This window comes from Cajanus cajan, chromosome 4, assembly GCF_000230855.2.
Source record: "Cajanus cajan strain Asha chromosome 4, NIPB_CcT2T_4, whole genome shotgun sequence".
Classification (NCBI taxonomy): Eukaryota; Viridiplantae; Streptophyta; class Magnoliopsida; order Fabales; family Fabaceae; genus Cajanus; species Cajanus cajan.
In genome coordinates this window covers 16,621,238-16,636,418 of record NC_138520.1, presented here as the reverse complement: position 1 = coordinate 16,636,418, position 15,181 = coordinate 16,621,238, and the positions used below count along the sequence as shown (strand labels likewise).

General features: G+C 33.0%; 2 protein-coding genes across 2 annotated transcripts; one reads left to right on the top strand and one right to left on the bottom strand.

Moving 5' to 3' along the window:
- The first annotated feature begins 3,089 nt into the window (after positions 1-3,089).
- Positions 3,090-7,307, top strand: LOC109812842 (succinate dehydrogenase [ubiquinone] iron-sulfur subunit 1, mitochondrial). Its single transcript, XM_020376901.3, has 2 exons — positions 3,090-3,865; positions 6,867-7,307. The coding sequence occupies exons 1-2, from the start codon at positions 3,201-3,203 to the stop codon at positions 7,036-7,038; spliced, it is 837 nt and encodes a 278-aa protein (XP_020232490.1). The 5' UTR covers positions 3,090-3,200; the 3' UTR covers positions 7,039-7,307.
- Positions 7,308-10,940: 3,633 nt separating this feature from the next.
- On the bottom strand, positions 10,941-14,843 carry LOC109812843 (ATP12 protein-like protein). The gene is made up of 4 exons (XM_020376902.3): positions 14,377-14,843; positions 12,606-12,780; positions 11,403-11,680; positions 10,941-11,290 (listed from the first exon to the last, which is right to left on the bottom strand). The coding sequence occupies exons 1-4, from the start codon at positions 14,779-14,781 to the stop codon at positions 11,183-11,185; spliced, it is 966 nt and encodes a 321-aa protein (XP_020232491.1). The 5' UTR covers positions 14,782-14,843; the 3' UTR covers positions 10,941-11,182.
- Between the last annotated feature and the right edge of the window lie 338 nt (positions 14,844-15,181).

Below are 15,181 nucleotides of genomic sequence, written 5' to 3'. Positions count from 1 at the left end.
TACCCACTCTTTTTTTGCACACTATGGATACAACTTTAGTTGATCAAATTAATGAATTTAATAAGGAAGAACATGTGGAAACAGATCCTGAAATTGATAAAGAAAATCTTATCCTAAACTTAAAGGGACCCTAAGAAATATCACAATCAGAAAAAGAGCTTCATGCTTATACTCAAAAATATCCTAAATGAACTAGAAATCAATCCATTATCTCTACATCATGCCAACTATAAACCCCATAAATTGGCATAAAAAAAATATCACAAGATCTTTCAGGTAATACTACAATTCCCACTTGTAATACTAATCTGCCCATAGCCCTTCGAAAAGGAACCAGAGCCTACATAAAAAAATCACCAAAAACAAGCACAAACCATCCCATTTCCAAATATGTTTCCTACCAAAACCTTTCCAAAAGTCACAAAGCCTTCACCTCTAAAATTACAAATTTGTTTGTGTCTAGAAGCATCAAAGAAGCACTAGATGATCCCAATCAAAAATTGAAGTAGTGCAGAAGTTGAATTTAGAGTAATGGCTCATGGAATTTGTAAGGTGTTGTGGGTGGAAAAGTTTCTACAAGAATTGAAAATTTTCAATTTGCCACCCTTAAAGTTATATTGTGACAAAAAATATGCAATATCTATTGCACACAACCTAGTCCCACGTGATAGGACTAAACATGTGGAAGTTGACAAGCACTTTATCAAGAAGAAGATAGAAAAAGAACAAATTTATATTACTTATGTTCCCACTAAAGAACAATTAGCAGATATCTTAACCAAAGGATTATCCAATAAACTATTTAAGAACATAAACAACAAACTAGCATGGAAGACATCTTCAAGCTAGTTTGAAGGGGAGTATTGATAGGGTGTCAAAAGAGGATTAAATCATTATTTGATTCCTAAAAATATTTTGGTTAATATGTTTAATTTGTTTCCTTGTATAGCTAGTAATTACTTTATTTTCTATAATTACTTTGTTACCTTTTTTAGTTTAGCTTATTTTAGGTAATTCATTATTGTCATATTTTCTTTCCTTATTTTAGGATTTAGTTTCCTTACTTCACTTGATTTTATTCCCCTTTATAAAAGGGAGGAAGCCCTACACAAAAAATTATCAATAATATTTCATATTTTAAACTCAAACATATAAACAAAATTACATTAACAAATAATTTTTTATTAATATAAAAAAATTGACTTTTCACCTACCCTTTTAACATTGTTTTTTGGTATGTTTAAGAAGTAAGGGTCACGAATATGTGCATGGAAAATACAACAAGCAGTACAAGTACAATTTGTTTTAAATATTTACATAATATATGTTAACCATTAACAAAATAATAAAATAACTATTAAGAACTTGCACATAACCAACAATTATGTCTTTCCAATAATGCGGGTGTTGTGCAACTTTGCAATGCAAACTAGCACCCATAGTACTAGTTGGGTCCTAAAATTAAAGTTTCTAATATTAAATACCCACAATTACGAAATTGGACCATACCAATTAGAGCAATAATACCTTCAATGTAATGCTATAATCTCCCATGGCATTTGGAGTAATAGAATCAACAAAAATAACAACAGTAGATACTCTTTGAAAATTGTGGTCAATGCAATTCAAAAGAGTTACTTCCAACAATCCTATATCTTACAAAACCTAATTAGTACCAATTACATGATATGAATTTAAAAGCTAGTAACTTTCTTATTATGCATCAAAAATATATTTCATTCAGTCTTTAAATACAAACTAACACCGTGATTTAATATAATGAACAACATAACATCATGGGTTTGCATTGAATATTATGTTTGCTACTTGGTCAATATTTTCCAAAATTTGTTGAGTTAACAAAGATTGTTTAGAGTGTCAATTTCTCATTGTAGCTTGAATCACATCAGTTGGTCCAGGAATCAATGGGGTAGAGCTAGATGAGCTACAACCTTGAACAAATGGCCTATGCTAGTTAAGGGTTGTAGTACATTAAAAATTGGTTGTTGTTCGTTATCATCATCCCCAAGCCTTGGAGTTAGAAATGACAATGGAGATTGTACAAACTCTTCTTTATCTTTATTTTGAGCCGCTTTAATACTTCAAAATATCACAAACATATGATCTTCAAAATGACTCTCTTTAGAACAAAGATCTTCTTGTTTATTGTCATTGTCCACTAAATAATCAATTCCCCTACGTGACATTCCTGCAAATTATATTAATAAAAATAATTGTTGATATAAAATCCTATTTTTATACACTAAAAAAATAAATAACCTATAAACATTTTCTTATTTATGAACTTTAACTAAATATAGAAAATTTTAAAATATAATTTTTAATTTAAAAAATATTATGAAATAATTTAACTACTAAAAAGTATACATTGAAACTTATTTTCATTGAAATTTCTAATTTTTTAATTTTAAAAATATTTCTTAAAATTAGAAAAAGGAAATATTTTACAACACAATTATTTTGAAGAAATCCTTTACTTTTTTTAAACCTACATATAGGTAAAAAAATACTTAAATATTTTGGACGTAAATCTTAATTAAATAAACTTTATTTGATTCTCTTAATTCAAAATGAATCTTAAGACAATAATAAAAAGTGCAATTTTAATAAATATAATTAAGAATATTTGATATAAAATCTAAATTTATACACTTCATTAATTTTCTTAATTCTTGAAATTTGTATTTTTAGTTACATACACATTTAGAATAAGTATATGATAATTCGATTTTCATATGTTATGTTTCTCAATTAATTTAAAATGTATTATCTTATTTTAAAAAAATTTAATTTCAAATTGAATTTTTTTGGACATAACCTTAGTTTAATTCGGACAAAACCATAGCCTCAAATTTTAATTTTGAAGATTTAACGCAAGACCGAACACGCAAGAGTCGCATGGTGAACACGCACCTGCAATGAACGCGATCCGAAGTTCCCCACGTAACTCCATCAACAAACGCTTCCCATCGCGCCACGTCACCACCGGCACCTCCTCGAACCCCTTTGGTAATTCCCAAACTACCCCCATTCTTCCTCCGAATTCACCAACCAACCACGGCATATAAATCCCAAACCACATCGCAACACACCACAACGCAACACCGCAACAGTCCCCAACAGAGTGTCCATTTTGGTAATAACACAACACACCGCCACAGAACACAGCAGCACCAGTGATGGCGACGGGGTTGCTGAAGCGTGCGGCGCAGAGGGTCCCGTCCTCGCCGGCGTTCAAGCTGGGCCTCCTGCGGGCCCACGCGTCGGAGGCCCAGGCCCAGCAGGTGCAGCCCAAGGCGCGCGACGCCCCCACGCTGAAGACCTTCCAAATCTACCGGTGGAGCCCGGAAAGCCCGTCGAAGCCCGAACTAAAGGAGTACCAGATCAACCTGAAGGAGTGCGGGCCCATGGTCCTGGACGCGCTCATCAAGATCAAGAACGAGATCGACCCCACCCTCACGTTCCGGCGCTCGTGCCGCGAGGGGATCTGCGGGTCCTGCGCGATGAACATCGACGGGTGCAACGGCCTGGCGTGCCTCACGAAGATTCCGTCGGAGAGCGCGGCGTCGACGGTGACGCCGCTGCCGCACATGTTCGTGATCAAGGACCTGGTGGTCGACATGACGAACTTTTACAACCAGTATAAGAGCATTGAGCCGTGGCTGAAGCGGAAGACGCCGCCGCCGGTGCCCGGGAAGGAGATCCTGCAGAGCAAGAAGGAGCGGGAGAAGCTCGATGGGATGTACGAGTGCATTCTCTGCGCCTGCTGTAGCACATCCTGCCCCAGCTACTGGTGGAACCCCGAGTCCTATCTCGGCCCTGCCGCGCTGCTCCACGCTAATAGGTAACTTTTCGTTAGGGTTTTCGTTCGCTTCGATTGGGATTTCGGGTTTTTTGTTTGGTACGATGACTACGACGGAAGCTTTTAATTTAATTTAATTTAATTTTATTTATTTAACTGCTTGTGAAGTTGGTTACGGGAATCTAAGGATGCTGTGAAAACCATGCGTTGAGTTTTCAGGATAATTGTGAGTTTCTCTCTCTGCCTCGGTGGTGTATTTCTTAGGGCTTGTTTGGATTGGATTTTAGGTTGTGGGAGCTTTTTCAATTGAAAAACCTTAGTGATAAACTTTGGATATGTGTGGATACAAGCTTAGAATCGCTTTTGAGAGTTCAATAATGATAATTAGAAGTGTTTTTAGAGTTTCTTTATTAAAAATAAAAAGTTGTTTTCAGTAAAGTAAAGAGTTATTTTCAGAAAAAAAAAATTCTCAAAAAGTGCTTCTAAGTTTGCATCTAAACAGGGTCTAAGAGCGTTTCTGGATATAAGCATAGAAGAGTTTTGGAGAACTTTTATGATGGAAACTCTATTGGAAATAGAGTTTTATCAAGAATGTCGAGCTCTGAAGCTTGTCGAGCTCTGAAGCTTTTGAAAAACCCAGAGGAAGAGCTTTTGGGAAATTTGAGGTGCATTTGTGTGAGAAGTTTGATTCAGTTTACTTTTTGACTTATTTTTATTTTTATTTTCTTCTGTTATAACTTCAGGACAAAATATTCTAACTGGCTCTTAACTGCTTTATATTTTTTTTTCCCACAGTTCTTGTTCTTTTTTATTTTTTTATCTCTACACTTAACGAACTTTATGATATTTATATTTGACTTTAACCTACTCTTGAATACTTACACCCCACCACCAATATTCTGGTACTATCATTGCTGTTACGTTGATTTACTTGGTTTAAAGTGAAGGTGTGAGAGGAAATAGAGTTGGAGGAACACCTTTTTCTTTTAAGTTTGTGAAGAAACGAGGGAGGCTAAAGTAATAAAAATTTCAGTGATTTTTCCTCACTTATGGGAAGAATATGATCTTCTGGGTGGAGCTTAGCTTGTCTGTTCTTTGTTTTGAAGAAATTTTTTCTCTGTTAATTTTTACCTATATTTTGGTTGTAAGTGCTTTGAGAATTAGAGTAGGGTATTATTATGATATTATCTACTCAATTGTTTGTCTCTTGTCTAGATCAATTAGCATCATTGTGCATACTTCTTTTCCTTTTATATTTTCAAGATTATGAAACACAATAACGAAACCTATTTTGTTCTCGGACTTCGCAGTACCTATACAATCTTTATCATAATAGCTCTTTGAACCCACTTAGCACATTTTATGATTAGTACTTTACATCTCTTTTTCCATAATTATTGCTAGTTGTTTTCTCTCCATAGTTGTTGCTAGTTGTTTTCTCTTTGAACCAACTAAGCAAGTTTATTATCAAACTTCTGTCCGTGTCCTTATATTTGTGCAAGACTATTAGGGATCCCATTTCATTAATTTTTGTCTAGCAGTGACTTTCATGCTTTTAATTTGTTGCCTGGCACTTTAATTGTGGCCTCCACATTGCAGTTTTTGAGGACTCCACAACCTCATTGCCATCACATTTGTCTGCAATTTCTCCCAATTTTGTTAATTACAACACAACCACAACTTCAATTGCAACTGGAACTGAAAAGAAAACCATAAATTTTTAACACGCTTGATGTGATGCATAAAGTGGTTATAGTTTTATGCATATTTCATTAATATTTTTTGACGCTATGTGCTGGATTCTATGTTTGTGTTTGTATAATTATGCTTTGTTGTTTAGATTGAAATTTTATTACACTAGTATGTTTTCATGTGTGTCGAATTATGCTTGGTGTTTTAGTAATTCCATTGGCTTTTTTGTTGGGGTGAGAAAGGTATGTTTGTTTAACATTTGTCTTGATTATACTTCAATGCAAAATATTGTGAGGGTGTTGTGGACTTAAAAGAATCTGCTGTTACTAGTGACTCCATGTGTTACTTCTCGAGATATTTCTGCTGCTATGCAGTATGCACAATTTCCTGATTTTATGTGGTAACTAATTTCAATTTCTGTTCTTGATACTGGTTCTGTGCTTCAGCAAACATGGAAGAGTTTTCAACATAGTTCTTTTAGAAAAATGAGCTAGGCAAATGAGTTATGAATATCTGTACCCTTTCCTTATACTTGGCCCTGAATAGAATCCTCTAGGTAGAGATTTGCTTCATTGCTTCTTCTTTTTGTCCTTTTTAAGTTTTATTTTAAATGCTTGGATTGGGGATCTCTATCAGCAGCGTTGAAATATATGCACTGTTGTATATGTGACTTGTTTTGGTTTGAAATCTGTTCATTGTTGTATGTGACTTGTTCTGGTTGATTAGCATCATGGTGTTTCTAATATGAATGTTACAATGAATGATTCTTGGAATGTTCTTGAAACTTGAAACTGCAATACTGTGCATTCTTAGCGTGGCTCTTTTAATCAACATAGCTGATATTTACTGAATTATGGAAGTCAGTCAGTAATTACTTCAGATCATTTCCTCCATATACACACTGTTCTTGCCACAGGCATTATTAATTTATTTTCATGTCCGTATGGTTATATTTGTAGGAAGTACAGTTATAGTAAATGGTGTTTGAAAGAGAGGAGCATATATCTTGACAATAAGATCATGCTTGGTCGGATTAGGAATGAAAGAGTTGAAGCTCCTTCTTACTTAATTATTAATCAGACATATTGAAGATACTTCTTCTCTATTAAATTCATTGCATATGATCTCCTGCTGTGTGCCTATGTTAGTTGTCTACCAGCTCTTGGTAAATGTTAAACCAACAAAAAGATTGGTAGTAATTTATGTTGAAATTCCTTGTTAATTTGTTGCAATTTGCCTGCCAAAAGTAATGGCCAAAGTTCACCCCTCCCCTCAAAAGAGGGGAAACAGAAAGATCTATTGGCAGTTAGGTTATTGAAAGCTGAGATATTGTTTGTGATGGTATTTGCAGGTGGATAAGTGACAGTCGTGATGAGTACACTAAGGAGAGATTGGAGGCCGTTAATGATGAATTTAAGCTCTATCGCTGCCACACAATATTGAACTGTGCTCGTGCCTGTCCAAAGGGGTTGAACCCAGGAAAGCAAATCTCACATATCAAGTCACTTCAGCCTAAAGCTTGAAATTCTATCATTAGAAGCATGATGGTGTTTGCATTTTGATCATATTATGTTGGGATTTTGTATTTTCTTCAAAGTTGGGGATGATTTAGCTATATTCTTAATAAAACCTGAGCCCCTTTTCTAAAACTTGGGTTTTAAGTTTATATTGACTTTTGTTTCTGAAATAAATGTTAATAGCAAAGAGAACCCCGTCTCATAAATTGTCTGTAGTTATTTTGGATTTCGACATACTGACATACAAGCTAAATACTCTTCGTGGGTTTTTTTTATTTATATTTTTTATAAAGACACTTTCAACTGTAAATTGAGAGGCACGTTTGTTTCTATCTGTCTAAAATAAATGTCGAAGGTTTTTTTCGAGTTGATTGTCCCTTTAGGTTACAAGCATTGAGTACATTGTTTCTAGCAAATTTTGAAGACCATTTAGAGGATGATGATCAAAGAAAATATTAGGAAGATGATGCTAAGTTTAAAATCTTGGTCCTTTGTCTCGTGAAAAAAACTGTTTTGGTCTATTAAAATGTTTATTTTAGTCTTAAAAATATATATTTTGATCATTTAACTTTAAAAGTTTAGTTAATATTATTCTTTAGGTATTTTTTTTTTAATTTTTAAGCACAATTTTGAACTTTTTTAATTGACTCAAAACATGATGAGTTTTGTTCTATTAGAGTTTCTATCATGAAAATTATGAAGTCTGATTAATGTTCAATCCAAACGGATAAACTTTATAAAGTAAAAATTGTGCGAAAAAAGTGAGTTCTGTGAGCAATTATTTTTTCAAATTGCATGTTCATTTTGGTTTGAAAATTAAGTTTTATAATTTTTTATATAAGTAAATTGTGTCTATTTTACTCTAATAATATATTTTGAATATATTAATAAGAAAATAATACATTTAATGAATATATATTATATTTGTTGAAATCTTTTACGATAATACCAATGATAATAATACATAATGTTCAATAATAAATTAACTAATACTACATAAGAAAGAAATTACTTTAATTTTTTATCTTATAAATAATACATTAGAATTAATATTTATAATAAATAATATGTCAAGAATAAATCTTCTTTTTTATATATTTACATAATATTTTATTAATATAATAAAATATTATATTAATTTTATCTAATCACTATGGTTGACTTAATGATGAGAAGTTGAAATAATATACATAAGATTTTAAGTTCAAATCTTGATACTGTCATTATAATTAGGATGAATGATAAAATATTTATTTTAATAATATATTTTGAATGTATATAAATAGATATGAAAACCAATACATTTAATAAATGTAAATTATATTTATAAATTTTAATGTATTATTATATTTTACAATATAACCATTTAATTATAATAATAAAATAAATTATCAAATTATTTTTTTTAATTTGTAAAGTTAATTTATATATTAAAAACTTTTAATTTAACAATTAAATTTTTAAAATTTGATGTAAAATATGAATTATTGAGTTTACCAAGATTTACTCTTAAAATAAGGAAATTCCTCCTCTTTAATTATACTTATTATTTACTTAATAATCTCACGAAAAATCTAGAATTTTGATTTAACTATCAAATCTTCATACATGTAATGCATCAGTATATAATCTTCAAGGCGATAGTTGTTATGCCAAATGCATGTAATAACATAACATGTAATACACTCAATTGTCACTTTCTGCATGACCATTTCTTCGAATTTAGACATTCAACGTAAGCAGATTTAGAAGTTAGATATAAATTGGAAATTTTTTTAAATAAGGGAATCAAAATTGGATAATTGAAAAATGGAGAGCCCAAAATTGTAGGATAAAAATTATAGAAAAGCAAAAATATAATTTAGCTTCTAATCTAATTTAGAATTGTCTTATCACACAGTGAACAAAACTTATCTTTTCCATGAATTTTTACGCCATTATAAGTTTTAATGTATCATTCATCTATAAAATGCATGGATGCAATTTTATTTCATTTTAAAGTTTCAAAGGCTGGAGTTAAATAAAAATAAATAGATTTTATTTCCGAGTATAGCGCGGGTCATTTTATAGTTTTGATAATATGCTACCCTTCCTTATCAACAGACAGCAGAAGCTGATCAACGTTAACTGTTTCTTCTGGTACAGCATGATTTGAGTGGTGCTTGCGGCTCAGTTTAAGATTTGCCATGTCTTCTACATTAGCTTGAGATATTTTATTTGTTCCTAGTGGATACGTTAGGAGTATGGTAGTTGAGTGCATGTTTGGGTGGCCATGGCTGTTTTCAAATTATGTAGACTTAAAATGTGCATTCGCAATTAACACAACTTCAGAATGATCATTACATCTAATCCCAGCCTATATAAAAAGTATGAACATGTGAAAGAGATTTAATGATTTACACTTCAAAGCAAGTTTAGCTCTCTTATTACTTAAAAAGATTCAGTTGAGAACCCTATATAACACAATAATGAGAATTTTCACAAACCATTGAGCTAATCTCATACCAAGTAAGAGACCACCATCACATCACAGTCATGAAGTCTTTAGCAGTAGCCTGGTTTATGGTTGTCATGATTTTTTTTGATGTTCAAGGCAGCACTCGCCTTTCAATTCTCAGGATTTCTGAGGGAATCCAATCATCTCAATATGTGACTATAATAGGTAATGCAGTGAAAAAAGTACAAGCTTGTAATCCACATTCTTTCATGCTACTTTATTTAGCAATGATCAATAATAATTTCCCCAAATTCTGAGGGTGAGAATTACAAAAGTTGCACGATGTTTCTACAGGATGCAACAATGACTGCGACACAGCATGTTGTGACTGTGACATCACCAAACAGCCTCCACTTTGTGTTCTATGCTGTCGAGAAGATCCTTAAAAGGACACAGGTATGCCTGACAACAGTAATAAGCGACACAATGTTGTTGACTATTTAGTTCAGAAAATTGCACTTTTCATTTCAGCTTTATCATAAAAAAACTCAATTCACTTAATCTTGTCAATTGTAGCAACCATAAATACCTGCTTATTTATGTTTTTAATTAGACAATTTAACTTGCATATATTTTCCGCCGTTGCAAATATACTGGTTTCTACCAATTAGTCTTTGAATTTTTTTTTTTTTTTTAACTTTTCGCTTTTTATCCCTCTTGTCCTGCTTATCATCTCCTGGTCATCATTCGATGAACGTGCATTAACATGGAATTGTTGACTTATCTTTATGGATGGTGGAAAAATAAAAAAGCTTGTTACTTGAATCACAAACCTATTTGTTGATCAGGTCCAAGTATTTGTTTAAAATATGCAAGAGAGCTACAGTTGATAAACTTACATTAGCCGTTGAACCTGTACCCTACCCCTCACCATATACAAGCAGCAAGTTTCTTGTATTCAATTTAACTTGAGGGTTAATTCTTCAGTTTTAATGAATCTCCAGCACTTGCTGACACAATCTACTCATAAAATCAAAGATCACATCCTTCACGCCACTTTTATTCTCATTCAAAGTTCAGAGGACTTTTCCAGTAACTTTGATTGTCTTTGAACAATGGCTAAACTCTTTAGCCAATTCGAAGAACCAGCTAGAATTTTCTTTGCAATCACCCATCAGGCAACCACAAAGTTTGTCAATAAGAGAACAAACAAAACGTCCAGAATGAAATAGGCAGAGTGAATAATGGAATTCAAAAAATGAAAAAAAAAAAAAAAAAAAAACATAAACCGAGAAATTTCCAAATTTATAATTGATTCAATCTTAAAAATCACGCTTGAAATATTAAAAGTCATCCTAGATGCATTTCTTCATCCGTGGTGTCAATTACGATGAGTCTCCATTGCATAATCATATTTCCTAATCATCTTCTAATCCACAATTTTATTTCCTATAAAGCAGAAATTAAACACTTGTACAAAGAAGTTTACCTGTTATTCCCGGAGAAATGGGGCCCTAGTAAAGCCATGTTTATATTATTTCAACTCATGACAAAACTGTGACCAGAATAAAACTCATCTACAAATAAAATTATGCGAACCCAAGAATATTACCTCTGGAAAAATCTGGATATTACAACAAACCTCTGTTTCCTATTCTAGCTTGATAGCTAGTTCTTAGGATGGTAAGGTAAGCATGAAAGGATGTTAAAAACCTATAAGCTTCTTGACAAACCAAGAAATACAATTGGTGATGAAATCTGCACCCTTAGATCAGCGATATCCACATCATGGCCCCCTTCAACGAGGCCCCATCTGTCCACCTGAAACAGAGAATGAAGACAGTTTTATTTCACAGACCATGTTAACATTATGTCCTGTACTTAAATATTTAAGCACAATATAAATTATAGTGATACTCATGTAAGCAAGTACCTGAAAATCTTCTTCAAGTCTAATAAGTTCAATTGCTTCCTCAATTTGCAACTTTCCTTGTACCATTCCAATAGCAATAATTAATGAATGTGCTGATGCTGCAATAGCATCAATTGCTGCCAATTCGCAATCATCTGTTTTCTTTAGAAGGTTCTCTATAGCCATTACAAGACCATCTTCCTGATTTCCACCAAAAAAGCTCGAGTAAATAACAGGCTTAAAGCCAAATTCTGACTCCACCCAACGAAGCAGCGGATCAATTTTCTCCACCTGGCGATCTGCAAAGACAATTTTAAATTCAAAACCATACATTGACTCAAAATCAATGAGATGCTTCTTAATCCATATACCTTTGATCAACAAGAACATTGAAAGAAAAAAACTAACAATTCTAGGTAGGTAAGGCTAAAATACTCTTACCCTTTGTTTGGTAACCAGAAAGTGGGGCAGAAGATGAAAGAAAAGTGCAGAAAGCACTGTTTACCACAGTTTGGTAAACGAGAAATAACAGAGAAAAGCATGGAAATCAGTGCTAAAAAACTTTTTCATTAAAATGCGAGGTGCACAGAAATATAATGCTAGATTGCAGCAAATTGATTATGTTGCCTTTGTTTACATTTTTTCACGATCTATGGCAACATAATCAAATAACGATTGTTTCCTATTTATAACCCATAAAGTAATCGGCTCCCTGATAAAATAAAAATAATATTAATGAGCAAAATCAAAATTATTATAATAAAAATAATATAAAATAAAAACATTATAATATAATAATATAATAACAATAATAATAATAAGAAGAAGAAGAATAACAAAAATAATCTTTATTTATTATTTTTAAAATTAAATAACCTCTAAATAAATTAACTTTCATTTTATTTCTTTTCAACCAAACAATCTATATTTCTACTCTATTTTCTATTCGTCTTCTCTTCACTTAGTTTCTTCTATACGCTTCCTTTCCATCTGTTTCCTATCATTCTACCAAAGACACCCTTAGTGATACAATATAATCTATGAAATCCACACAACCAAAATAATAAATTAAAATTTAAAAGAGCTCTATGAAAATGCTTTTTACAATATAATCTTAAGATGATGACTTCAACTAGCCGAATTCTAATGTAATCAACAAGTATCATTTACATTGGGCAATCATAAATTTATTTAAAGACATCAAGTTATCAACTGATACCATACCATGTACATTGCTTGTCAGATCATTGTCATCGGGTGCACGACAAAATACTAAATCTTGATTAAATTTCTTCATCAAATTGTCAATAATTTTGGCCCTTGTGAGAGGAACTCTTTCCAAAGCAGTGCAAGCAAGTCTCATAAGAGGCATTGTGAAAGGTCTTATGCCATCCGTTTGCTATAATAAATCGAACTTCATTAGCAGTCCACTTTAAGTGACAATCCTAAGCATCATAACCATATTAAACAGAATATACAGCTTCAAATAAATCGGGACCATTTAACTAATTTGAATAGTGATTAAAGGGTCATATAATCATATTGAAGGGGAGGCTGGCATGAGCTATACCACCCCACCAAGAGACTTCAAATTATTTTAACACTGCCAGGAGGAAATACAATATTAGGAAACAAAATTCATAGATTTCATGAAAGCAGGACATACTCATCTCTTTTATTTTTCTTTTGGTATTATTGTAAGAGTTAAGAGACACGAGGCAGCCCAGGCATTCAGGAATCAGGATAGTGCAAAATTATAACAAAAGCAGCCATAAGCTAACATTGAAGGGCAAATGTGAGGTCTAAATTTTCACAGGGTGGACATTTTTCAGTCATCAGCTAGGCCCAATAATCCTGTGGCAGTTCAAATAGCAAATATACTCTGCTTTGGATCACAATACAGATAAAAATTATAAATTAACATGGTCAGCCTCTCGACCAATCCTTCCCATTGTTATTAGTTTGCATGGCAGAAAATACAGTCAAAATCCTAAGCACGTCTCTATTTTACAGAAAATGAATCTCATCGCGTTAAAAGTTTCACACAAAAAGTTCATATTCAAATATTGTGTCTCTCTCCCACTTTCTCCCTCAACAAATAGGTCTCATAACCCATCTCTCTTAACAGAAAGGAGAGCACAAAATTTGAGCATAACCTTGTTTAATGTTCACTCGTAAATCATGTCTAACACAGATTCCTAAATCCTAAACTCCCAATATGTCCACTCGTCCAACATAACATTCCGATCATGTTTAGATAAACTTATTCATTAACACTTATAGAAAGAAAAAAAAACAAGGTAAAATTAATATAACTTCTCCTATAAATTGAAAGCACTTGCCCACCCAGAGAAGTCAGACTACAGACCTTCTACAAAAATTAAAGTACATAAGTCAAAACACCACTCTTTGACCCACTTTTTCCCACTTAATATTTAATAAACTTCCCTCCTGGTTTTGTATTTTTCAATAAATCCTAACTAACAATGAAGACTGTATGAGAATGATTGTTTTATAGAATGTGTTATTAGTCTTTAGACCAGCCTTTTATAAGTATGGAGAATTTTATCCACATAGAGCCTCATTGCATAGAAGCTTAAAAGTGTGCGTCACAGAAGCTTTCAGTAACACTTATAACTTATATCCAAACAAACTCACAGTAGAATCACTAAGATCAGTCTAGTAATAGAGGATATAAGCTCTTAGGTTTTACAAAATTCGAACTCTAATACCGTCATTATAATTTCAATGATCAAAAACTAAAGCTCATAGTCTCTAAACCAATTCTTTTATTCCACTAAAAGCCATATTAAAAGAAATGAGAGACAATGTTTGTTCAGCAGAATTCACACCGTAAGACTACAAAAGCCACATCTTGGGATTACAAATTATAGTTGTCAACTTTGGTACACTTAAATGGAAAAAAACAATTGAGACAAAAACAGAAATAAAAAAAAAAAAAAGTAGAAAAGAAGGGGTAAGATGAAAATGAAACCTGATATTCCCATTCAGCAGCAATGGCCTTGGCGAGAGAAAGAGAGGGAAGCTTGAGGGGTCTCTTGGAAGGAGTCTTAAGGGTTCTGTAATCAAGCATCACCGTCCAACCGTTCCCATCATCCGCCGCTCGAGTCTTCACCTCTTTGTAGAACCGCTTCCCCACGATCGACCCCGTCATGAACGACGTCGGCATCGTCACCGACGACGACCACTTCCACCGCCCCCCCGCCTTCAACTGCACCTTCTCCCCCTCCCCCGAAAACGTGAACGACGACGACTGCGCCGCCTCCTCTGCCGCCGCCGCCCCAGCCGCCAGTCGCCGCCGAATCTGGGGGACCGCCAGTGACGTCAGAAAATTGGGGTAAGATGGTTTTATGCATTTTCTTATTAGCGTGTGAGCCATTTTTCAGAGTGCTTCCAGCTTGCTCGAGTTCGGAAGGGTTTTATGAGATTCAGAACTCAGAAGGGACGGTAAAGCGAAGAGAGAAAGAAGAGAATGGAGCAAGCTGGGCCTTTGAAGGCCCATTGGATTATTGTTTTTGTTTGTCGCCGTGTTATTGGCCCAATATATTTATTTTTCAATAAACTTTTTGAATTATTCTTATATGGATGGATTATATGTTATTACTATTAGATATAGTATTAAAAAGTTTAATGGTTAAGATTATTTATGATTATCTGATTTAGTTGCTTTTTATTTCATTTTTTATAATTATAAATTTAGTAAAAAAACTCTTAATTAAGTTAATTGTAATTGATTTTCTAACTGATCTCTAATTACTAAAAATCTTTGAGAAACATCA